Source organism: Xyrauchen texanus, chromosome 15, assembly GCF_025860055.1.
Source record: "Xyrauchen texanus isolate HMW12.3.18 chromosome 15, RBS_HiC_50CHRs, whole genome shotgun sequence".
NCBI classification, from domain to species: Eukaryota; Metazoa; Chordata; class Actinopteri; order Cypriniformes; family Catostomidae; genus Xyrauchen; species Xyrauchen texanus.
This window is the reverse complement of record NC_068290.1, coordinates 32,937,789-32,965,513: the sequence shown is the minus strand read 5'-3', so window position 1 is coordinate 32,965,513 and position 27,725 is coordinate 32,937,789. Positions and strand designations below refer to the sequence as shown.

Sequence of the window (27,725 nt, the reverse complement as noted above, 5' to 3'; positions counted from 1 at the left end):
TCAACAGTATAAAGCTTAAGTTGTGTTTAACTTCCTTAATGGTTAAGTGTGTCATTTCTGTGCCACTAGCTCCAAATGGAATTGCAAAAATAAGTTCACTCCCTGTCTGTCATTGGTTGGACAAAGGAAAAAGTTTCACACTTTATTTTTAATGCATAATAAAATCACTTTATTGACTGTGTTATAATAAAATGTGTATTTAATTAAAAGCTATATAACTTTAAATAACCCTCTGTTATTATTTCCTATTTATTTCTCTTTCCTTCTCTCTCATCATGTAGAAAACGGTGCGTTTGGTGGTGAACTATCACCGTAGTCAGAAGGCTGTGGTTCGGGTAAATCCATTGCCCCCCCTGCGTACCCTGGTGCCTGTGATATGTCAGAAGTGTGAGTTTGACCCAGCTCATGTTCTGCTATTCAAAGACAATATCAGCCACCACGAGCTGGACCTGGATATGTCCCTAAGTGAGCTTGGTATCAGGGAACTCTATGTCCTGGACCAGACACTAGGTATGTGATAACAAATGTCAAGTTTGTTTGTATTTGCCACTTTTGTAGTCACTTAGCCTATCTGTACAGTCTGTTCTCTTACATCTATCTCTCTTACAAGTAGCCAAAATATTAGATGTATGATTCATCTGTAAATTAAAAGCAAAGTAGGCAACTCCCATTTTAAGTAAGCCGTTTAAATCAGTGGTTCTCAACTAGTTAATTGCTACCCAAACATTGATCAGTAGTTTGTTCTCATAGATACAGCAGGGAAAAACAATGATAAGTAGGTTTATTAACTTTTAAAAGGCAAAATAAAGCCTATATAACAATAAAACATTGTTTTGTTTACTTTTGTACAATAAACAATTTTGATACTAGGTTACATCTGGTTCCTTAAGCAGAACCAGTTGAGAACCACTACTTTAGTTGAAGTTTCCATTTTAGTCATGCATATTTTATTTGCAAGTCCAACTCTTCTCGTTAAAAAATACTTCTTCAAAGGTATCACACATGGTACCATTTTGTCTGTCACTGTAAAGAGAGATTATACATTTAGCCAGTGTTGTTTTACATAACAAACTCATACACAGAAACTAGAGGTACTAAGAGCCTGTGACATTTCACTGTTAAAGCTGAGAGTCCTTCACTGTCTAGTGTTGTACTCTCAGGGTGGAAGCCAAGCATAAACACCTCCCTGTTTGCTCATATTTGTGATCATGGTTTCATTGTTTTCAGTTCTGCAGCCTAAAATGGCTTTGACACTTGCCCTGAACTACTCAGGTACTGATGCTGTGTAGATAACTCACAGTGGCGTTTTATGTGTAGTTCAACTGCCTTGAATGTGCTATGAGTTTGATTTAACTCTGCTATATATCATAGAGCATGTGTGAGCTTTTATGCTAAAATAATTTAGGTTAAATTAAACATAAGACATGCCGTGTGTATGACTTATGTTTTACTCCCATGTATATTGCAAGTTTGATGCTTATGTTTTTTTTTTCTTTATACTGCATTTAGAATAAACTTGCAAAATGTTTTGCCAGTTTTGTCCCTGTGTCAGGGTGCTTTCGATATAGTTTACTTAAGTAGTCTACCCAATTGTATAGATGTAGTGGCTTTATAGAATTGCAGAAGTGTAGCGCCATCTTATGTCAGAACTTTGTACTGCATTATAGCTTGTTGCTACAGAATATAACTTTACATTTAGACTAAAGTCTTTATAAACACTTCACATGATTCCTTTAGTTATATAGACAGCATAATAATTTAGTTTGTATTAAGTACCTACAATATATTAAGCTATTTTTGTTAATGCCTCAATGCAAACACTAAAATGTCTTATTTAAACTATTTTTGTAGTTTTTAATGAACTGGCCATAATGTGGACGTTTATTGAAGTGTTCGGGTGTCTTGTCATGCATGATGGGAAAGCATTATTTATGGGACTTTAAAGCAGCTCTGCATTTATATCCATCAAACATTCTAGTTAGGGTTTGTTCTAAACCCTGTACCCTAATAAATTACTACTGCAGTTAATTCAGTCTGAAATACTTAATCAACACACTCTATATAAAATGTGTCTACTAACAATGTGCAACAGTGTAGATACATGCATCAAAGGACATCTATGTCATTGTTGTCATTTTTTCAGAAATGTATGAAAATTTCCACCACATCTCAAATTCTATATTGTGTTTAATTATAAATTACGGTGAAGGAAATTACCTTTTTATTCCTTTGTCTTGATAATGCTTATTTCATTGCTAACATTTTATGTATCCTAAATACACACAATTAAATTGTATTTTTACACTTTTTTTTTTTTTTGCATACTATTTACATCTTTATTGGAAATTATGTCCCAAAACATATTCAAGTGATATAAAAGCCAGTTTTAATGTGACCTTCCTATAACAAAAAAAAAAAAAAAGTTGAAATCTGTTAGTTTTAATAAAAATCAACCACTGAGACATTGAATTGCCCAAAGTAAAAAATAACTAAAAATTATTTATATATATATATACAGTGAGGAAAATAAGTATTTGAACACCCTGCTATTTTGCAAGTTCTCCCACTTGGAAATCATAGAGGGGTCTGAAATTGTCATCGTAGGTGCATGTCCACTGTGAGAGACATAATCTAAAAAAAAAAATCCAGAAATCACAATATATGATTTTTTAACTATTTATTTGTATGATACAGCTGCAAATAAGTATTTGAACACCTGTCTATCAGCTAGAATTCTGACCCTCAAAGACCTGTTAGTCTGCCTTTAAAATGTCCACCTCCACTCCATTTATTATCCTAAATTATATGCACTTGTTTGAGGTCGATAGCTGCATAAAGACACCTGTCCACCCCATACAATCAGTAAGAATCCAACTACTAACATGGCCAAGACCAAAGAGCTGTCCAAAGACACTAGAGACAAAATTGTACACCTCCACAAGGCTGGAAAGGGCTACAGGGAAATTGCCAAGCAGCTTGGTGAAAAAAGGTCCACTGTTGGAGCAATCATTAGAAAATGGAAGAAGCTAAACATGACTGTCAATCTCCCTCGGACTGGGGCTCCATGCAAGATCTCACCTCGTGGGGTCTCAATGATCATAAGAAAGGTGAGAAATCAGCCCAGACCTACACGGGAGGAGCTGGTCAATGACCTGAAAAGAGCTGGGACCACCGTTTCCAAGTTTACTGTTGGTAATACACTAAGACGTCATGGTTTGAAATCATGCATGGCACGGAAGGTTCCCCTGCTTAAACCAGCACATGTCAAGGCCCGTCTTAAGTTTGCCAATGACCATTTGGATGATCCAGAGGAGTCATGGGAGAAAGTCATGTGGTCAGATGAGACAAAAATAGAACTTTTTGGTCATAATTCCACTAACCGTGTTTGGAGGAAGAAGAATGATGAGTACCATCCCAAGAACACCACCCCTACTGTGAAGCATGGGGGTGGTACCATCATGCTTTGGGGGTGTTTTTCTGCACATGGGACAGGGCAACTGCACTGTATTAAGGAGAGGATGACCGGGGCCATGTATTGCGAGATTTTGGGGAACAACCTCCTTCCCTCAGTTAGAGCATTGTAGATGGGTCGAGGCTGGGTCTTCCAACATGACAATGACCCGAAGCACACAGCCAGGATAACCAAGGAGTGGCTCTATAAGAAGCATATCAAGGTTCTGGCGTGGCCTAGCCAGTCTCCAGACCTAAACCCAATAGAGAATCTTTGGAGGGAGCGCAAACTCCGTGTTTCTCAGCGACAGCCCAGAAACCTGACTGATCTAGAGAAGATCTGTGTGGAGGAGTGGGCCAAAATCCCTCCTGCAGTGTGTGCAAACCTGGTGAAAAACTACAGGAAACGTTTGACCTCTGTAATTGCAAACAAAGGCTACTGTACCAAATATTAACATTGATTTTCTCAGGTGTTCAAATACTTATTTGCAGCTGTATCATAAAAATAAATAGTTAAAAAATCATATATTGTGATTTCTGGATTTTTTTTTTTAGATTATGTCTCTCACAGTGGACATGCACCTACGATGACAATTTCAGACCCCTCCATGATTTCCAAGTGGGAGAACTTGCAAAATAGCAGGGTGTTCAAATACTTATTTTCCTCACTGTATATATATTCATATTCATATTCGCTGGTCAATTAGGATTACTAATTTAGTTTAAGAAAAGTCAGAATAATAGTAGAGAGAATTACTTATTTCAGCTTTTATATCTTTAATGACATTCCCAGTGGGTCCGAATTTTACATAGACGTTGTTAGTTTTTGGTACCATTGCCTTTCAGTTGTTTTGGGTCAAACATTTTGGGTAGCCTTCCTTTTTCAGTTCTGCTGAAAAATGTGCTATCGGATTTGGATCAGGGCTTTGTGATGACCACTCCAATACCTTGACTTTGTTGTACTTATGCCATGTTGTCACAACTTTGGAGGTATGCTTGGGGTCATTGTCCATTTGGAAGACCCATTTGCGACTGAGCTTTAACTTCCTGGCTGATGTCTTGAGATGTTGGGTTGATACTGCCACCCCCATGCTTCACAGTTGGGATGGTGTTCTTCGGCTTGCAAGCCTCACCTTTTTCCCAAACATAGCGATGGTCATTATGGCCAAACAGTTCAATTTAAGTTTCATCAGACCAAAGGAAAGATCTTTTTCCCCATGTGCACTTGCAAATTTTGTAATTTTTTTATGGTGGTTTTGAAGCAGTGGATTGTTCCTTGCTGAGCAGCCTTTCAGGTTATGTCGATACAGGACTTGTTTTACTGTGGACATAGATACTGGTCTACCTGTTTCCTCCAGCATCTTCACAAGGTAATTTGCTGTTGTTCTGAGATTGATTTGCACTTTTTACACCAAACTACATTCATCTCTAGAAGACAGAATGCATCTCCTTCCTGAGTGGTATAATGGCTGCGTGGTCCCATGGTGTTTATTCTTGTGTACAGTTGTTTGTACAGATGAACTTGGTGCCTTCAGGCATTTGGAAATTGCTCCCAAGGATGAACCAGACTTGTGGAGGTCCACAATTTTTTTCTGAGGTCTTGGCTGATTTCTTTTGATTTTCCCATTATGTCAAGAAAAGAGGTACTGATTTTGAAGGTATGCCTTAAACTACATCCACAGATACACCTCCAATTAGCCAATTAGCCTATCAGAAGCTAATTGGCTAATTGCATAAAGGCTTGACATAATTTTCTGGAATTTTCCAAGCTGCTTAAAGGCACAGTTAACTTGGTGTTTGTAAACTTCTGACCCACTGGAATATTGATATAGTCAATTAAAAGTGAAACAATCTGTCTGTAAACAATTGGATGTCCTAAATGACTTTCCAAAACTATAGTTTGCTAATATTAAACTTGTGGAGTGGTTAAAAAATTATATTTAATGACTTCAACTTAAGTGTATGTAAACTTCTGACTTCAACTGTATATATAAACTGTACATTAATACTTTTGGTAAATTTCCATGTTTGGTGGTAAAATATGAAGTTCAATGGATTAGGATAAAAAAAAATATATATATATATATATATATATATATATATATATATATTATTTTTATACAAAACATTTTGTTATAAACATGGAAAAAAGGCAATCTTATGTACTTTATCCTGCTGTATGACACTATATAAAGTTGAAGAAACATATTATGTGAACATCTATACACTCAACAGTGACTGTTTTGATTCTTTTTTGCAGCCAACACTATATAAAGTTGAAGAAACATTCATATGTGAACATCTATACACTCAACAGTGACTGTTTTGATTAGATTTTGCAGCCGACAGAAAAAAAATCTTGCCAAAAATAAATAACGTGCTAAGTGTCATGACAATAGCAAAGTGGTGCTGATGCAGCATTTCATTTACACAGATCCAAAGCCTAAAAACCTAGGGCCCTATTTTAAGAGCACAAGTGTTACATGCAGGACAATGCCTTAAGTCATAAGCGCAAAGTCAATGGGCATTGTAATGTAGTTTTCATATTTTTATGCAAGCATGCCCTAAGTCAGGGGTTGGGAACCTTTTTTCACTAAGGAGACAATTTTTTAACTTTTGGTTGATGCATTTTTTCGAAAGAGCCATACTACAAACTAATAATTTACTATTTTACTAAGTTTTTCAATAAAATACAATGTTTATATTGCCCATAGACTACTCAAAAACAAACAAATATGCAAATTTGTTGCAATTCCATATTGCAACATGTTGGAACATGTTGCAATATGGAATTGAGTACACGTGTTTGTGCGGGTCTCCATAAAATTACTTTTAGGGCTGGGCGATATGTAAAAAACATTTGAATTATAATCACATTTAAAATATCAATATCCGATTAAATGGTCAATCCCCAAGGTTGGTGAATATTTTTGCTTTATTGATTTTGCTTTAAAAGTAAATACATTTATTGAAACACGAAAAACTTGAACAAAAGACATTTCTAAATTCAAATTGCACTTTAAACGAAAAGAAAAAGCAATATAAATAATGAAGTGATGAAAAAATCTTATATATAACCACCTCCCCAAATCCAAACATTTATTGTCTCCAACTTAAGAACTAAAGACAATTAGAAATGTAAAGATAATTATAATAATCATCATAATAAATATACCTAAAAAATTATTGTGTTCCCAAACAATGCTGCCAAATGTGTGTTCTTATCGAATGTGTTTGTATTCCATTTTGGTCATATTTATGCTGCCTAAAGGAAAAAAATAGAACTCAATTTTAGGTTCAAGGTGAACTTGTCTTGTATCACTTTCGTCTTTGTTTCTTTAATAGAAAGATACCTGTATATATTACTGAACATATGGAGTTGCGTTCACAATGTGTAAGAGCAAACTAAACTCACAGTACCTCTCGAGATGATCGGAGATCATTTGCAGCATTCTCATAGACTACATTATTCTTCCAATCAGTTTTCAGTTTACAGAGAAAAAGGAGTGATAACTCTTTACATACGCTTGTTTCATGAGACTGTCCCATTGCACACCTCTGAACAGTGAATCAGACACAAGCATTGATGGCTTTTCTTTTGTGTGTTCTTAAAAATATAATAAAGTGTGTTTCTTCAAATACGTCAGCATTTCTTGACATGTGTTATTCCGAAACACATTTTGCTGGTAGATGAGCAAAATTACTCGTGCTTGAAATGCATTTGGAGAGGAGCTCACAAACTGGATTGAGTCTCGTCACATTTTGCGGGTGTTATATCACACCCTGGTTGCACATAAAACATAACGAACGTTCATAAAATCGCTTGTAGAAAATTCTCTTACCAGCGAAGATCAATAGTTATTGGGAAACGAGTCCCAGAACTCTATGAATGTTTGTGTGTTGGAGAAGCGCTTTCATTGTACTCAGAGCTCACTCCGCACACATCAAATCAGACGTGCGTCAGCGGCTTTTCTTTCATCTGGTCTTAAAAATATAATCAGCAATACAATTAGCAGTAGAGCAATACAGTATTTGAGGCAATTGCAGAATAGTCCCATTAGTCACAGATACACTTCAGAAAATAAAGTACACAACTATTTCTGGGCTTAAAAGTAACAAAAACTAAATCAATGCAGAACGTTGCATCTCAAAAGAAATATAATGTGGCCCACTATGCACTACTTAAAGCCCGATGTGGCCCCTTTACCAAAATAGTTGCCCACCCCTGCACTTGTGGCTCGCGAGCCTTAGGTTCCCGACCCATGACCTAAGTTTAGGCGCAAATGGGTCTGGTGAAATCTCCCACTTAAGGCACTAATCGAGTTTTTCTCCAGCACCGTCTCCGTCCTATTATACAGTCCATTCCATGTCAAGCACCAGTGATATAAACAAAGACAGCACATGTATGACTGTATGCAATGAATTGGAAGAATAGAAATATACAGTACTGTGCAAAAGTCTTAGGCACATAAGATTTTTCACACAATCATTTGTCTTAATATATCTTCAGCTTTAGTGTGTCAATAGGAAATATACATTTTAGACTCCCAAACATTACTTTTGCGAATAGAATAGAATATCAGGGAGCACTGCAACAGATGTCTTGGCCCCCACAGACCCCCCCACTGAACATCGTGTCAGTCTGGGATTACATGAAGAGACAGAAGCAATTGAGCCTAAATAAATAAAATAACTGTGGTTAGTTCTCCAAGAAGCTTGGAACATCATATCTGCCAACAACCAAGAGAAAATGTATCCAGTTGTACCTAGGAGAATTGGTGCTGTTTCGAAGGCAAATGTGGTAACACTTAATATCGATTTAGCTTTTTTTTTTTTTTTTTTTTTTTTTTAAACATTTTACTCTGTCAAACTTCTTCCACCGGCCCCTTTTGCAGTAACATAAAAAAATACCAATATAAATTAGATCATAAATAGAATAAGCGCTCTCACGTATACTGGATAAGAACGAAAATAGAACCTCTAATCTTTCCAAAAACTTGAACAATATTCTTTTGCTGTCTTTTGCTGTTTTTGCAAATCTAGTCAATACCCTGGATTCTCACTAGCCAGCAATTAACCCCTCATATTTAACAAATATTGGATTTTTTGACTCAATGCTAGACTAACAGCTTCACCTGTATGTTCCTATAAGATGCTGAATGAATATGTTTCTCTTTCAGCAGAATCACTTCACTCTAACAGCCAGAGCCTTAGTGGATCAGAGAAGAGAGGTCTGCTGGGGTTCCTCAAGTTTAAACGAAGAAAATCAAAGGTAGAACAGATGCTCACACATGCACAAAGTGCACTCAAACTCACACACTCATTCATTCATATGTTTATTTATTAAAAACAAACACACTGAAAATATTGTCTGAGATGTAGACCAACAAACATTGAAACTGGAAGGAATGCGAATTATTAGAATTGAATAGCTTACGAAATTGTATTTAAACATACAGTACATGTACATTGCAGTGTTTAGACCCTGGACTGCATGTCTGTCTACCGTGCTAGTATTACATTCCTATTTCAGACTGGAGATCAGTCTTCTGAGGACATGGACAGTCTTGATGATGATAGTGTTGTTGACAATGCAGACACTAACATTTATGTAAGTACTAACCCATAAACTCCACCGTCATTTACTAATGCACTCCCATCTCTCCGTCTGTCATTTAGTTTTCACTCTTTACACAAATTTAGTGTCCGATTATTCATTTAGAGATTTCAATTGTTTGTTCTTTTCAGAATGTTTCAAAATCAAATACTACCATACACTTTTCTGGACAGTTTGATTGGAGATAGGTCTATTACACCAATGAACAATCTTTTTCTTAATTATATTATTTTTAAATAGTTTATTAATTTATATATTTATATATATAATATGTTTATCTCGTCGCTTTCCGATGAAAAACCTGTATCTCCACTTTTGGCAATTTTGACATTTTACCATAGACAGAATGCGCTGAATGACGTGTTCCTACTGTCTGAATTGTGCATCAAAATGACCAATGAAAAGATGTTTAATTAGGCTGTCTGTTTTGCAAGTATATTGTTAGATTGTGTATGAGAAGGTTTTTCCATGCTCTTGAAAATTTGTATTTTGTAGATATGTGTTTTTCATCAGACTGCTACGATATACTGTGTATACTGATTCTGCATGCTGATTTTTCAAGATGACATTCCAACTGTGCTAAAAAAAAACAATGCAATATTGTAACAAATAAATGACAATATAGTAACATAGAAACACCTATTTACCTCGCTAATATGTACGTGACTGTGCAGCACCATAAGGACCAACTATTATTACGCCAGGGTGTGTATCTTCAAGTTGAAGGATGGCATTTAATTTACTGTATTTTTATATTTGTTTATTAAATAGCCTTTTATTGATAATTTGTGTTTTTATTATTTTCATAAAATAGTAAAAGTTTTATATTTGATATTGTGTTTATAAATGCAACAATGCACTCAAATCCATACTGTATTTTGGATACATCAATGACTGAAGGGTTTTCAGTTACTTTGCTGCATGTCATGCCAAACAGCATCCTTTAGTTGTGATTATATTCACAGTAGCACGGCCTCGTACCTTAAAGGTGCGGTGTGTAAGATTTAGAAAACCTTGTTAGTAATGACACCTGTGGCCGTTAAGTGAACTGCAGCCAGCTGCCTGTTGCTCGTGATCGCACGCACACACTCCATAGGGAAGCGAGCATCCAAAACATTGAGATAACGTACAAAGAGACTGAATTTGATTCACCGGCATCATGCTGACAGATGAGGGAGCATAATTAAAATTACACAGTTATGAGTGTGTTATTACAAACTTTGAGACTGTGTATTATAGTTGACTCCAGTGCTGGAACAGGGCTAAAACAAAGTGTGGATATAGTTCTGACTATGCGAGACTGTAGATTGAAGTAATCACTTTTCTTTGCATGATACATTGACTGCATTTATATGATAGCCTATGTCATCGTTAGCTAGCTAGCCAGCTTTATCAATAGCTGTTAGCTAAATTTGGTGGATGATGACAGCTGTTTATAAAATAGACTGTACATTTATAAATATGTTGACACAATTCAATATTGTTGTGATTCCATCACAACTGTCATTCGATGCACTATTGTTTTCTAATAATAGATTTTATATATATTTTCTGTAAAACCAAGTTATGTAGGAAGTCTGGGAAGGGCACATTTTTTAAGTTGCATTCCATGCTGTTCACACATTGGTAAAAAAAAAAATTTAATATTACATGACATTTTTTATATATTGCACCTTTATGTACAAATAAAACTGAGTGATTTTTGGGGGTTTTCACAAACATAAATCATAAACATAAATAAAGATATTTAGGTCTCAGTTGACCATGCACACTGAAATTACTTGTTATAAGAATTATCATTTTTTTTTGTCACCACTAGATGTCAGTAATTACTAAGGCTATGCAGTGAGTTCTCTCTAAGCACAAACAGCATGTTTGAACTAGATGTTACAGTTTGACTTTTGATCACTTTTTATGTGATTAAAACATATCTACATAAGTTTTGCTTTTTTCTTGCAAGTCTCTATCACTATATTATCTTTTCCTATTCAAATGAAATTATTTACTAAAGCTATTCAAACAACATCTGTGTTGGATGACTTGTTACAAGTGCATGTGACTGTTTGGCTGTCTTGCTCAGTGCGTATCTCTGCTGGTGCTTATCACCTGCTCCTCAGATGACCCTTTTGTGATATCAACCCTCCAGCAACTACACACACACACGCACACACACACACACACACACACGCACACACACACACACACACACACTGACCTACCAGGTTATATCCACACCCGTATTGCTCCGACCATCTCCTACCTCGACTCTGAGGAACATATTGTGTTCCTGAGCACACTCATGCGCATAACAGCTGGGCATCCATAATTCATCTTTAATGTGCCAGTTATTTTCTCTGTTCACCATTCCAAACAGCCTAATGCCTTTATTTTCTTTTTATAAACATTCTTTTTATTTGCAAAACATAAAAGGTGATAAAATTCAAAAGTACAATAAATAAAACTAATATAAATTATAAGCAGTGCTTGAAATTAATAAATAAATAAAACACTTTAAGAAAAAATATATGTAACCATTTAAATACAGCTTTAAGCTTCAACTAGCTCTACACTTCCATGACACACCGTCTTCTCAAATTCAGAAAAGGATTTATGCAAGACTCTTCCCTGCTCTGGGTGCTGTTACACAATTACAGAAGTTCAGGTGCATGCTATTTAGAATATCATCATAGACTGATCCAAGAAGCATTTTTAACACACTGCAGTAACTGATCGTTAATAGCATTCCTACTTTGAACATTCTATTCTGAAGGCAGAGAAAGGATTGAAAAAAAGAGGGAGATACACAGAACTTTTTGCAGAGAGGTTGTGTAGTTTAATGAAAGCAATAGGACATACATCCAATGTTATTGAGGAGTCTGATGGCTTGGGAGAAGGGACTTTTACACAGTCTGGCAGTGAGGGCCCGAACACTTCTGTACCTTTTGCCAGATGGCAGGAGGGTGAAGAATTTGTGTGAGGGGTTCATGGGGTCATACACAATGCTGGTGGATTTGCGGATGCAGCGTGGTGTAAATGCCTATGATGGAGGGAAGAGAGACCCCTATGATTTTCTCAGCTGTCCTCACAATCCTCTGCAGGGTCTTGCGATCTGAAATGGTGCCATTTCCAAACCAGGCATTGATGCAGCTGGTCACAATGCTCTCGATAGTCCTTCTGTAGAATGTGGTGAGGATGGGGCATGGGAGATGTGCTTTTCTCAGACTTCACAGAAAGTAGAGATGCTGTTTGGCTTTCTTGGTAATGGAGCTGGTATTGAGGGACCAGGTGAGGTTCTCTGCCAGGTGAACACCAAGGAATTTGGTGCTCTTGACGATCTCCACTGAGGAGCCGTCGATGTTCATTGGAGAGTAGTCTCTCCGTGCTCTCCTGATTTCAACAACCATCTCTTTTGTTTTGTCCACGTTCAGAGACAGGTTGTTGGCTATGCACCAGTCCGTTAGCTGCTGCACCTCTGTATGCTGACTCGTCCTTCTTGCTGATGAGACCCACCACGGTCGTATCATCGGCAAACTTGATGATGTGATTTGAGCTGTGCATTGCTGCACAGTTGTGAGTCAGCGGAGTGAACAGAAGTGGACTGAGCGCACAGCCCTAGGGGGGCCCAGTGCTCAGTGTGGTTGTGGTGGAGATGCTGTTCCCGATCTGGAATGACTGAGGTCTCCCAGTCAGGAAGTCCAGGATCCATTTTCAGAGCTAGGTGTTCAGGCCCAGCAGGTTCAGCTTTCCAATCAGGTGCTGAGGAATGATTGTGTTGAATGCTGAACTGAAGTCTATGAACAGCATTCAAACGTACGTTTTCTTTTTGTCCAGGTGGGTGAGGGCCAGATGGAGTGTGGGGGCGATGGCGTCGTCTGTTGAGTGGTAGGGACGATACACGAACTGCAGGGGGTCCAGTGAGGGGGGCAGCTGGGTCTTGATGTGCCTCATGACATGCCTCTCGAAGCACTTGATGATGATGGGTGTGATTGCAATGGGACGGTAGTCATTGAGGCAGGACACTGAAGACTTCTTTGGCACGTGGACAATAGTGGTGGCCTTGAAGTATGTTGGAATGACGGCGTTGCTCAGGGAGATGTTGAAGATGTCAGTAAGAACATCTGCCAGCTGGTCTGCAGATCCTCTGATCTCTCTGCCAGAAATGTTGTCTGGTCCAGCAGCCTTCTGTGGGTTGACTCTGCATAGAGTTTTCCTCACATCAGCTATGGTAAGACATAGAGCCTGGTCGTTGGGAGGAGGGGTGGTCTTTCACGCTGCCATGTCATTCTGCATCTCAAACCGAGTGTAGAAGTCATTCAGCGCATCTGTAAGTGATGCATCACTGTCACAGGCTGGTGATATTGTCCTGTAATTGGTGATGGCCTGGATGCCTTGCCACATGTGCACGCTTTACCTCTGATGGCCCAGGACAGTTTGGCCCTCGCTCTTCTTTGGGCCGCCTTGTCGCCTGCTCTAAAGGCTGAGTTTTGAGTCCTCAGCAGCTCACGCACCTTAGCAGTCATCCCCGGTTTCTGGTCGGAGCATGGTGGTCTTGGAGAGAGTGACGTCATCAATGCACTTGCTGATGTAGCTGGCCACTGATGCTGCAAGCTCTGCAGACAGGGTTACCATCTTCTACTAATTTTCCCTCAGCATTCTTATAAAATCCTAAATATGACCACACTTCTGATTTAGTCTTCTTGGAAGGTTGGAAATTCTCCCGAGCGCTATCATTGCCTTCCGCCAAGTTTTACAAATGATGATAATCACGCACGGTTTTAATGATAATACAATTTTGACATTTTCTCAGTATGGAGTCCGTGCAGTCAGTGCTGAGCTGTCTGCATTCGTTCAGACTGAACACGTTGGTCCCACTAAAATCCTTTCAGAGGCATATGGCATCCTCAGTGACTGTCACACCACTTGGGTTGGTGCATATGAGACCACTTCAGCACTGGCTACAGACCCGAGTCTAGAGACGAGCATGGCGCCACGGCACACACCACGTCCTTGTCACGCAGGTTTGTTGCCGCTTTCTCAGCCCCTGGTGAGACCTAGCATTCCTACGGGCATTCCAGCTGATCTGGAGTCGATTCGACCAAGCACAGGTAGACCTGTTCACTTCCCCAGAATCCTCCCATTGCCCACTATGTTACTCTCTGACCGAGGCTCCCCTCGACACAGATGCCTTGGCACACAGTTGGCCCCTGGGGAAGGACCTTCTTTCTCAGGGACGGGGCACCGTCTGGCACCCGTGACTGGAACTCTGGAATCTCCATGTGTGGCCCTTGAATGGGACGTGGAAGACTTAGGTGGCCTACCACCCGCGGTGGTAGACACGATCACTCAGACGAAGGCCCCCTCAACGAGGCGCCGTTACGGCCTGAAATGGCGCCTGTTTGCTCAGTGGTGTTCTTCCCGAGGTGAAGACCCCCAGAGATGCACAGTTGGATCAGTGCTTTCCTTTCTGCAGGAAAAGTTGGAGGGACGGCAGTCCCCCTCCACCTTGAAAGTGTATGTAGCCGCCATATTGGCACATCACGATGCAGTGGACGGTAAGTATTTAGGGAAGCATGATTTGATCATCAGGTTCCTGAGAGGCGCAAGGAGGTTAAACCCCCCCAGGTCGTGCCTCGTTCCCTCGTGGGACCTCTCCGTGGTCCTTCAGGGAGCTCCCTTCAAGCCCCTTGAGTCAGCAGAGCTAAAGGTGCTCTCTCTGAAGACCGCCCACCTGACGGCGCTCACCTCCATCAAGAGGGTAGGGGACCTGCAGGCGTTCTCTGTCAGTGAACTGTGCCTAGAGTTCGGTCCAGCTTACTCTCATGTCATCCTGAGACCCAACCGGGCTATGTGCCCAAGGTTCCCATGACCCCTTTCAGGGATCAGGTGGTGAACCTGCAAGCGCTGCCCCAGGAGGAGGCAGACCCAGCCTTGGCGCTGCTGTGCTCTTTGTCTGCTTCGGTGGACAGTGGAAGGGAAGCGCTGTCTCCAAACAGAGGATCGCCCACTGCAGGGTCGTCGATGCTATTACTATGGCATACCACGCCCTGCATGTGCCGCCCCCTGCTGGCCTATGAGCCCCTTCTACCAGGGGTGTTGCGGATTCTTGGGCGTTGTCCCACGGCGCCTCTCTAGCAGACATATGTAGAGCCGCGGGCTGGGCAACACCTTACACCTTTGCAAGGTTCTATAACCTCAGGGTTGAGCCAGTTTCGTCCCGTGTGTTATCAGGTGACACAAACAGGTAAGTTCAGGTCAGCTAGCAGGGTGTATCGCTTGCGTATAGCCCCTTTCCCTTCCCTTGAGGCGAAGATGTGCGCTCTTTCCCCAGTTGCGTTCGCAAGAAGTGTGAACCCTGGACATTCTTCCTCCCTAGCCTAGCGGCCGTCAAGTCTTTGACGTTGTCCCCTAGGCAACCCCGTGTGATGTATATTCCGCAAAATGGTTTCCCTCCCGGTAAACCGCGTCTTCCTTGGGCAGAGGGCCCTCTGTCCTTGGTCGCCGTGTTTGTAGTAACTGCTCCCCCCTTGTGTAGGACCTACCACGACGCTGCTCTGCACAATGTGCTTCCACTCCTAACCGGCAAGACCATGTGTTGTATTCCACCTAACCCCCCCCCTCGGGGCCGGGTGTAGTTTCCGCGGTGTCCTCCCCAGCTTGGACCATATATTTGGCCCCCAGCCGAACTATTTAGTTCCTTTTTGGGGAGAACAATAGAGAAAAGGCCATGGCTGGGCTAGCCAGTCCTTATACTTCTGAGAAGTTAGCCGTTCCCCTAGGTGCAGGGGACCGCTTTATGCCTGCCAGTTTGTTGGGGGTAGTTATGCGACAGCTTGCTGCGCTGGCTACGAGGCACACAGAGGTCTGTTCGTCTCGCACCGCCAGTCTGCGTAACTTGGTTCAGCTCTTGTGCCATTTTCCATTGGGACGCCTAGTGTCAACTCATCGACACCATGTCGAGTGAATGACAGATAGGGAACGTCTCGGTTACTGAAGTAACCTCCGTTCCCTGATGGAGGGAACGAGACGTTGTTTCCCTCCTGCCACAACACTGAACCAACCGCTGAAATGGTCAGGTCTTTGGCTCGGTTCCTCAGTGCGATACCTGATGTGTGTTTGCAGCGTCACTCCTTTTATACCCATATGTCCGGGGGAGTGGCTTGCAAATTCCATTCGCCAATTTCCATTGGTCTTTTCTCAAAATCAGAGATGTCTGGGCTCCACAGGAGCGACCTCTTCTGTCAACTCATCGACACACTGTCTCGTTCCCTCCATCAGGGAACGGAGGTTACATCAGTAACTGAGACGTTTCTCAACTGGTTAAACATACCTGTAAACTAATACTTTCAAACGTATTAGCACAGCTTTCAAAACTAATTTTAATTTACTCATAATAAACTTGAATTAAAAAATTCCACAGTCCATTAAAAACTACACATGCAGCAGATATTAATTTATTTATATTCAATTTATTTTCATGAATTTCTTTTTATTTCATTTAAATTTTACTTTAATTCACATTACAACTTTGCATCATTGCTACCTCAGTTTAAATGAAAATTAATTAATTGAATTGGCATTTACAAGGCTGGGATAAAACTAATATTGTTTTTATCAGGCTCTCTAAAAATCTATACTGTATATGTACTTCCAAATCTTGCTCATAAATGCTTTATAAAACACAAAGAAAATGAAATATAATTGTATTATTTATTCAAATGCACATTGTTCTGGTGTCCCCATTCTTTATTGAAAATTCTTCTCACCCTCCTTCGCTCGTCCTACAGGTCTGTTTCTAAATAATTACACAAAGTATAACTGCAAATAATGCTAATTCTTGTAGATATTGAGAAATTTGGCACAAGAGAATAACTTCTTCAATATTAAGAGATCTTTAAGAGATGCATAACAAGTCAGGATTTATTAGATACAAATGTTATTGATTTGCTGCTAAATACCAGTTATCTCACAACACAGTTGCTGTGATGTACTGTATAACTTGAGTTCCTCCCAGTTAACTCTCTGTTCTAAACAGCTGTTAAATGGGGTGTAAACTCGGTGTCACGGTCGGGGCAAAAACCCTCTGAACTCTACCACTCTCCAGGAGCTGTTGTGACATTTCCAGCCCAAATGTTATTGATTTGCTGTCTTCTGTTAAACCTGTTGCCCTTTAAATGGCTTTCAGCATCTTGGAGCTCTGCTGCTCTGAACTTACAGTGGCCTTCTGCCTTACCTGCCTCCTCTGAGGTCTGAACTCTGGTTCCATTGCCCCTTACACTGCAGATCTACTGTTAAACTCACACACAAACACACACACACACAAAACACACACAAACATATATTAGACCGGAATATACTATGTTAAACTGATGAATTGCAAAGTAATACATATGGATTATTTTCAGGAAACAATGGCATTTATTTATTTATTTTGTTATACTGTATAATTAAGGGTAATCTATTTTAATTAATTAATTTTATTCCAAATAGTTAATGTTTTATTTTTATAAACAAAATTAATCAAATAAAGGGTCTATTAAATATTGTTATACTATATAAGGTCAGCATCCTGTTAACTATATTATTTGTAAGTATTGGGACGCATAGCACACAAATAGCAACACTTACTGCGAAAAGCCAATACACATTCTTTCCTTTTGAATGGCCATATATTCTTTACTTTTCTACGCTATTCTACTCTGTTTTGAACTATTCTATTCTACTGTATTCTATTCAGCAGATAGTCAGTTTTGTGTAAATGTATGTTTCTGTAAGCTGTCTGTAATTGTTTGTCATTATGTGTATCTGTATCTATTGCAATGGCAAAATTATGTATATCTGCTTTCTTGTCTGTAATCGGATGTGGTCGTGGCATAAACTGGAACTGCGTCAAAACTTGCTAAATGAAAAACCCATTTTAAATGTGACTATTCCATTTATAGTTTCCATAAAACAAATATGCCTCCGTAAATATATATATATATATATATATATATATATATATATATATATATATATATATATATATATATATATATATATATATATATTAATTATACTGTATTGTTTTTATTCTTTTTATTGCACAGTATAGCTGATTATGTGTTGTCAACCATGGATTGCTCACCCTCATTGTCCATGTTGTCAAAAAAAAAAAATAGCTACTTGTGCAATATTGTTACTAAAATTTGGCTATACCTAATTTACATTACAGATCATGTATTTAATCTCAGATTTTTGTGGTTTTCCCTACTATTGTTTTAGGAAAATTAAATAGTGTGTTATAAATACTGCATAGTTTTGGTACTGGAACCCAGCGCTGTGACTTTGTCAAGACCATAAAAACTAAATAAAAAATAAAATCATTTTTTGTATATAATTGTTTTAGAGAAATAACAATTTAAAAGTAACTGTTCCTTCCGTTGTCTTAACAGGTACATTTTTACCCCTATGGGAAGAATGTGTGACCGTTTAATCCATTTTTTAAATATTTTTTTTGTACATCTATGAATATAATTTGGCCTAAAACTATTTCAAATTTTCTCAAATTTAACTGTCCTCTAGCTTCCCCACCTGCTTCATAGGGTACTGAATCTTTCCCACAAATTGCATACTTTCCTTTCAAATGGGGTTTGTGTACACATGCAACATATTTTTTTAAATAAGTTTACTAACATAGGGTACAGTGGGGCTAAAGGCCCCCCAATAGTAAAAGACCTATTGAACACAATTTTCATAAACCCCTGTAACACTGCAACAACTTGTTTGACATTGGTGGGAAGGAATTGATTTGTTGCAATGGTGCGATGAGAGAATGGTGCCTTTGGTTGTTCCTTGCAGGGTATTCAGACTTTAGGCTGGTGCACACTGTACGATTTTGGCCACAATTCTGCCGTCTGAGACAAATTTTGGGAATCCTAAATTATTTCGCTCATCACAGGGCATTATCGACAATCTTACAACGTTCAGTGTGACATGTTCACAGATAGCCGGTTATTAGCCTTTGCGATGCAGCCTCCGATGAAGTACTGGCAGTGTCTGAAATTTAGCATCGTAGCCGTATAGTGTGACTGCTACTATGATGGCCAGATGAGATATTCCGCTCCTCTCTCGCACCCGAAAGAAACCATTTGCACCATCGCAAAATTTGTGCCCAATTATCACTCTACTTAAGCACTTTCAATGTTTTTTCTCCTTTTCATTTTATATAAAATGTTTTAATAAATAAATAAGAAGAAAATACTTGGAGAAAAGTGTAACACGTCAGCAATATGAAAGCATTATTCTCTGAATTAATTAAATAGCTTACAAAACAAAAATAAATTAATGATTGCATTTTCTCTTTATTTTTCTTTACATTTATCTTGCATTTTCTTTACGTTACTATAATTACTTTTAATAAATTTTCTTTAAACATCTGTTAAGATTCACATCACTCCGATTTTATTTATAAATAAATAAGATTTAACAATTTATACTGGTAAGTATTTATGGGACGTTTTATTCCAAATCAGCAAATACAGTTGGATAAAATTATAGAAATCTAAAATTATAGAAATCTACATCATGTTTGTGCATCTTCCATAAGGAATTTGCAAGTGTGATATATTATCAGACTTTATTCATTTTCGAAATTTTGCGTGGCCTATAGTTTGCTAATTTATAAGAGGAGAAAGACCCACCTTTTTTGTTTTCTCCTATGTGAATGGAGAAGTCTTTTTATTTCCACAATGAATGTTTGCTTGTTGAAGCTCATTATTATGCTACCTCCCGCACTCACGTTGATTCTCAACATATGTAATTTTCTGTATTTGTGTTCAAGCTGTATTTTGATGGGTCTATTTGACTAAATCCATCTTTCTTGTAAATGTTAGACTATGCTCGTGATGGAGTGGTATTGGAGCAATGGAAATGCTGATGTCCTGACTTTCAGAGAGAGAAAAAATATGCTCCTCCGTGGTGGGCAAATTTAGCCATTTCGCTTCTATTCTGCAACACCCCCTTAACGTGAGTCACTTTCACTGATTGGGACGTTTGGGACCACAGTCAGCGACGATGCATATTGTGCAGTCTGACATAATGTCGCACAGTGTGCCATGGCGATATCAATGTGTTCATATCAAACAGTCTGACAAGCAACAATCGTAAAGGACTATTATAAATCGCAAAGTGTGCACCTGCCTTATGGTTAGGATTATAGCATCTGCTGCCTCCCAGGAAAGAACTGAGTCCCCTTTGTACAGTGGTCTTGCAATGGACATGCGATTTGACTGCTGGCAAAGGCAAGAGATATTCATTTGTGAAATAGGATTGTACTTAACCCTTGTGCGTCAATAAAAAAGTTACCCAGAGGTCCTTAGAGGACAAAAAACTGCCATAATAATATTATATATTGATATTATTTTCCACTTCAAATTCAAATTTTAATTTGGCAGCCCTAGAACTCAATATTGGTCAAATAGTTCTAATAGTTTATAGTTTTGAAATTAGTGTAGAACATTCTGAGAATGTCATTCAGCAGACATTTTTTGTCTACAGAACAGGCTAAGACTAATTTATTTTTGTGTACAGAAAAGGCAATTATATAGGCCTAACATAATTTTTTCATTCTGTAATTAATTTAGTTTATTTAATATTTTTTTCCTTTTGTAATTGTTTAATTTAATACAGGGCATTTTTTCCAAAGTAATCTAAACGATATTTCATAGAATTGTTCCAAAAAAGCACACTGAAGCTTTTCTTCTAGTATTGTGTATTTATTTTTAATTTAAAACTTCTTTATGCATATAAATGACATGTTTTTGTATTGTGAGCTAATTCCATGACTGCCATCAATTATATTGAATAGTATGGAAAAGAAACTTTGTTAAATAAACAGACGGCTACCGTGATTAAATTAATAAATGAAATGAATGTTAATAAGTGGCCATTCATTTGCTCTCCGTGCACTTGTCGATGACAGGTGCACGATACAAGAAATTTGTGTTGGCAATCCTAGAATTGTCATGGCGTAATTGTGTTTGCAGCATCGGGTCTGTGCAGGTATGCCGTTAAGACCAGTCCATAACTGTGCGAGTAAAGCTTCACATACAATAAATTGGCTTTCAAGGATGTATTCCTTAATGTCATTATTAACACAGGCTAACAATTGGGGTAAATTCTGTCATGTGACACTATATTGTTGCGTTAATGCCAATTTTCCCAACAAAAAGTGTTTCCAAACCAGTTTTCGAGACATTTGAAGTATCAACATAGACTTTATGCGCTAGCGTTAATTGTAAATATATTATGTCGACACTTGTTAAATTTTAGCGATAATTAGCATTTCCATCAACTACATCTGTAAACTTTTATGCGCTACACCTTTTGTCACAAATAAACCCTTGGATAGAAACCGTTAATGTTACTCTTGACAAGCTCTGATTTCTGAGACGCGCACATAAAATGGACATGCAGCCATCCGATTTGAAATCACAGTGCACGTTGTCATTCAGAAAGTTTATACTTCAGTCAAACTGGCTTCACAGACTCACTATTGCGTTGTCATTTTATATATGTTTATTTAAAATATCGCTCTTTCCCTGTGTTTGTTGGATAATCAGTCTAACGGCTGTTTATTTATTATTTGTTAGAATGCATTATTCATTTTGAAGTCATTATTTGTGCCTTTCCGAATAAGGTATTCAGCTTCGGGCACATTCCTAATGTATAAATCTCTAACTTGTATCACTTTTTTGTCATGAACACAGGGTATTATGTCGATGGTAAGTGGCCCATGTGTGGAGACCCGTCCCAGCACTCTGGGTCAGTCTCAGTCTGTGATGAACATCTCCAAGATGTCCCCAAAAGTGGAGTTAAAGAAACGAAGGGCTCCAGTACCCCCACCAGCTCCCATGCAGACAGTGCCACTGGCATCACAGGTTTGAGAAATACACACACACACACACACACACACACACACATAAATAAACATGCACACCATCATAACCAGCATTGGTTAATGATAGCAGTGTTTCCCCTATATGCATTTTACTGTTAGGATGTCACATGGTTAATTTGATATTCTTGCTGCAACATTACGCTTGCCAGCCCCAGTCAGCTGTGCACTTTTTTCACTGTGAAAGGGACCCCACCACACACACACACACACACACATGCACAAATTAATTCACTTACTCACAGTGACATCACCACATAACAACACGTGTCAAACTTGCTTCATTTAGAGTGGCCTGCGAGCTCATTTCTGAAATGTTGGATGGCATTGGATCGCAACGTTTCACTGAACAATCAGTTAGCGCTTTCCTCATGAATATTAATGAGACCTCCTCCGTTATCTGTATGTTTGAGATAATTTTGCTCACTTCAAAAGTGGAATGAAGTGGCGGTACATGGGTTAATTATGAATAAAGCAGCACGAGGGCAGAGCCGCTGCGGTATTTTGCAGACTGGTCTCATCTGAACTATTTTAAATGTGCTTGTGAAGCAGTAAGATGCGTGACGGGGATTGCAAACCTGCTTGAATGCAGTACAGAATTGTCTGTTGCAAAACTCTTATGTCTCGGTGATGAAACTAGTTTAAAACAAACAGCCCCCATATTTTAAATGGCACTGACAATGAAAAAAGGAGAAAACATAAGTTAGAAGGCTTTTAATTTCTCAAATCACAACACTTACAAAATGTTACCATGGATTTATTGCAGTAACGCTAACTGTACTGTATTACCTATGGTAATTGTGGCAGAAAAACTTTCTAAATGTAATTAGACTGCTGTTTTCATGACAAAAATGCCATAGTTCTTTGTATAGTAACCATAGTTACTAACCATGGTAGTGAGGAGCCATGGATGGATACCACTTTTTTCTCTTCTGGTCCGAATCTGATATCTGGAATCTCAGTATCATCCAATACTGATCCCGATCTGATACCAGTGTTGTTGTTTTTTTGCATAATCAGTTTAAAATATGTTTAAATTATTGTGACAAACCTCTAACTACACAATATTTCAATGTAAATGTATAGCTTATTAAGAAAAGTTTTATTGTTAACTAGTATACTGGATAGTGTAGCCGCAAAATTTTTTTTTTGTTCAACTACTTTGAACAAACATTTTTTGTCCAAAGTAGTTGTTAAATATCAGTTCAGTTTTTATTCAGTTATTTTTTGGAACCCCTTAAACTTAAATATGTTATAATTTGTAAACAAATAATAATAAATTATTATAATTATTATTACTATTGTTATTGACTTTTAGAATTTTAAATACAATGTAATATTTCTAAATTTTTTACTTTAAAACCTTTGGCTTTTATTTTGACATTTTGAACTCCAGAAAGTCCTGTATATGTCTGTTTGTAGGCAAGTAGTTTAACTTGCTTATTATTCAAATTCTGGTAAAATACAGTGCCACTTCATACTATAAGTGAACTGAACTATTGAGCATATACATCTGAGATGTTGTTCATGAGTAGTGCTCAAATATTATGCACTGTGTGAAGGCTACAAATAGCCACAAATGTGTGTCAGATTCCTAGACCATATGAGCATGATGCGATCATTTTCGCATATCCAAACAAAGGTACCTCTTGGTGATATTAGATACAGATGGTTGTTAAAACTACATTATAATTTTTTTGTAACAAAAGAAATGTCATATACTATATTTGCAAGAGTTTACTTACAATTTGCAATTCATCTTGATCTTGTGTGTTTTTGTTAAGGACAAGAATGAATTGATTAAATTACTGTGCAGAATTATTAATTTATAAATAAATAGCGAGAGCGAGCATCTCCAGTGTTTCCAGAAGATAATTGCAAGACAAGAATATGCATAAAATATGTCTTAGTTTATTCAAATTATGCTTATTACATGTATACAGGAATATTCCAATAGCTGTGGAGCATGTAAACCTCTTTTCAGAATAAAATCTTATGCAGAATATGAATGTATATTTGAGAAGGATGTGCATGTAAACATAGCCATTGTTCACCTTGTGTGCTCCTCTGTATATCAGTGATGAGAATACTGAAGGGTTCTTATCCACTAGAGAAGGTGATCCACTCATCTCATCATGATCCTCTCTGACATCATGAGACCCCACTGTGAGCTCAGCTCAAGAAAATACTCTGCACATGACAGAGACCTTAAACTACTCTGCTGCTGAAACGTAACTCTTAAAGTAAAGAAAAGTTTGCCTAATGAAGATTTTTTGATACAATGGTTCTCATTAGGACTGCAAGATTCTGTCAAAAAACAAACAAACATATTGTAACAAATATTTTAACAAATATTGTGATTGTGCTATCAACTCAATATTGTGATTGTGTTGGCTCAGGTCCCTCCTTTAATATAAGTCTATAGGATTTCTATGCATATTTTATCATCTACCTGATATAAATAATAATTCAGATATCTTATAGAAGTCTTAAAACACCTCTCTTTACCAAGCTTCACAATTGAGGTACCATTCATGTCCGTAGCATAAACGGTTTCAAGACGTTTTCTTTATGTAGCGCTTTTCACTATTCACCTTGCGTCATAGCAGCTTTACAGAAAATTATGCTGTACTGTCTTAAAGTACTTGTCGAGCAGTTTCACTGAAGAATGTCATTGAAAATCGTGCATTTAAAATTAGGCCCCCAGTGATCAAGCAAAAGGCGACTGTGGTAAGGAACCCAAAACACCATAAGATGTTAGTTAGTGGAGAGAAAAAAAAAAAAACATCTTGGAATTAACCAGGTGCAGCTGGGGGAGCCAGTTCTCCTCTGGCTATATAGCATGAATGTTAGTATTAGCAATGTGTAATACAAGTATTAATTGACTAAACTGAGTAGATTTTTAGTGGGTAATTTATTTATTTTTTTAAATAAAGGATTTTCATTGAAATGTAAGATGAATTGTCTTTGAAATCCTTCCTGAATTGACTAAGGAAGTGCACGTACAGAAGATGCAGTATCCTTTGTTAATTGACTGATTAAGGCTTTAGTTGGTTATGTATTGTCTTAAAATTCAATTTTAAGAGGAGCGATGCAAGCAGTGGTCAGAGAAGTGTTACACGCTGTTTGATTGGATTGCAGTTGATGTCAGTTTATGTAGTGATGATAAAATATTGCTAAAATTACCATATCTTTTGGTTCTAGTAAGCAATCTAGCTGCAGTATTTTGAAACAACTGAAGCGTATATTATTGATTATGCAGGACATTTACCATGAAGTGCATTACAATAATCTAGTCTTGAGGTCATGAACGCATGATTTAGCTTTTCGGCATCAGAAAAAGAGAGCATGTGTCAATATTTCTTAGGTGGAAGAATGCTGTTCTACAAAACATTGGAATTGTAATTTTCCAAAGGATAGATTCCAACAACATCTAAGTTCTTAACTGTACAAGATGACTTAACAGTACATCCATCAAGAGACAAAAAATACATTCTAGTGTCTTATGTTTAGAGGTTTTTGGTCCACTAATTAATATAATTGAAAAACTCTTCTCAGGTCTTGAAAAGTTATAAAACTGAGTATCATCAGCATAACAGTGAAAACTAATTCCATGATAATCTCCCAAGGAAAGCATATACAAGGAAAAGCAGAGGACCTAATACCGAGAGCTGCAGCACTCCAGAGGTTAACTTGTGCTTGATCTGACAATTCCTTGTTTACTCAAACAAAGTGGAAGTGGTAAGATAAATAGGACCAAAATCGTGCAAATGCCAACAAAAGTAGGCCTGTCACGATAACTACATTTGTTGGACGATATATTGTTCTAGAAATAATTGCAATACTATATTATTGTCATTTTAAGACCATTTTATGCCACTGATTTTATATATAATTGTAACGTTCGGGCAGGCAGGACAGGCTGAATACAGGAACAGACAATGACGATAAAGTTTAAAACCCAAGTGCAGTATTTACTAACAACGTGAAATCCAAAATGAAACAAACATAAATGACTTGACAACTTTACACCAAAACAATACTTGACAGTGGCACTAGCAGAGCCAGTGGCCAGAGAATTGGCTCCAGGAAGGGAGTGGGGTCTGGCAGTTTGAGTTTTGGCTCCAGGAAGGGGGCAGGGTCAGGAGGCCTGGGAGGCATCCACAGAGCAGGGAGAGGGTCCTGGGCTACGGATGCTGGACAGGGTTCAGGAGGGAGTGCCTCAGGGGAACATTCTTGGTGGCTGTGAGCACAGGCAGTGGCAGTGTAACAGTCTCGATGGTCGTGAGCACAGACAGTGACGAGTGAATGACCTCCGTTGTCATGGGCACTAATATTGACAGAGGGACAGCCTTTGTGGCTGTAAGTACAGGAAGGAACAGGGGAACGATCTCTGAGGTCGTGGAAACTAGCAGTGACGGGAACGACCTCTGTGGTCATGAGCACAGGCAGTGCAATGGGAACAGTCTCTGTGAACATAGGCAGTGCCTGGGTAGTAGGAATCCTTCTTCTCATGTTTCCGCTTCCAGACAGCCGTGAGCACAGCTGTGGGAGAATCGGAAAGCGGAGCCATGGCAGGCTTAGGGGATGGAGCCATCGGAGGCTCATGGGACGGAGCCGTGGCATGCTCGGGGGTCATGGTGACTTGGCATGACGGGATAGGCGTGCCGACTTGATAAGGCAGGGCAGACGCGACGACATGGCGAGGCTGCTAGGCATAGCAGGCGTAGTGGCTTGGCATGGCAGGTGGGAAAGCATGACATGACGAGGCATATGTGGCTACATGGCATGATGTGGCAGATGTGGCAATATGGCATGATGAGGTAGGGATGTTAGGCTTGGCTACATGGCATGACGAGGTAGGAATGTCAGGCGTGGCAACATGGCATGACGTGGCAACATTGCATGACAATGTAGGAATGGCAGGTGTGGCAACGTGGTGGCTGAGGCTTGCAACGCTGGCTCTAGGACAGACGAGGCTTGCAACGCTGGCTGTGTGAGGAACAAGGCTTGCAACGCTGGCTCTAGGACAGACGAGGCTTGCCATGCTGGCTCTAGGACAGATGAGGCTTGCAACGCTGGCTCTGGGATGGATGAAGCTTCAAGAACTGACTGATTGACTGTTGGAGGCGTGGGCGCTGGCTCATGGACCTTGGTGGCCATGATGGGGAACTCTGGCTTGGCGGATTCGGACAATGGCGAAATCAGGGTGGCTGAGGGCTCGGAAGTGACGGTTACTTATCAGCCACACCCACAGTGAAGTCTGAGCCACTCAATCGAAGAGCAAAGTCAAAAGACCAAAACGGAAAAAGTATTTGAGGGCGATCTCATTGAAATCCACCTTGTTGGTCAGAGCACAGAAGTCTTCCACATATTCCTCCATGGAACGGTTACCCTGGTGTAACTGCATGGGGTTACACCAACTGCTGGGTTCATGTTGGGTTCGAGAATTCTGTAACGTTCAGGCAGGTAGGACAGGCTGAAGACAGGAACCAGATGATGAAGTGTAAACCCAAGTGCAGTATTTATTAAAAATGTGAAATCCAAAACGAAACAAACATAAAGGACTTGACTATTTGACACCAAAACAATACTTGACCAAAGACAATGGCAAACATGATGGCTTAACCCTCTGGGGTCTGAGTGTGTTTTGGGCCTTGGAGAAGTTTTGACATGCCTTGACATTTCTGCTTTTTTCAGTTGCTTAAAAACACATTAATGGTT

General features: G+C 38.9%; 1 protein-coding gene across 5 annotated transcripts in view; it reads left to right on the top strand.

Moving 5' to 3' along the window:
- Positions 1–27,725, top strand: part of cobl (cordon-bleu WH2 repeat protein) — a 132,748-nt gene that overhangs the window by 64,821 nt on the left and 40,202 nt on the right. For 3 of the 5 annotated variants that reach the window (XM_052143763.1, XM_052143762.1, XM_052143765.1), the window contains 4 exons: positions 282–510; positions 1,228–1,272; positions 8,631–8,722; positions 21,814–21,984. In XM_052143763.1, the coding sequence (XP_051999723.1) occupies positions 282–510; positions 1,228–1,272; positions 8,631–8,722; positions 21,814–21,984 (537 nt within the window). The remainder of the gene's footprint in view (positions 1–281; positions 511–1,227; positions 1,273–8,630; positions 8,723–21,813; positions 21,985–27,725) is intronic. The other 2 variants (XM_052143766.1, XM_052143764.1) reach the window with 2 other exon arrangements.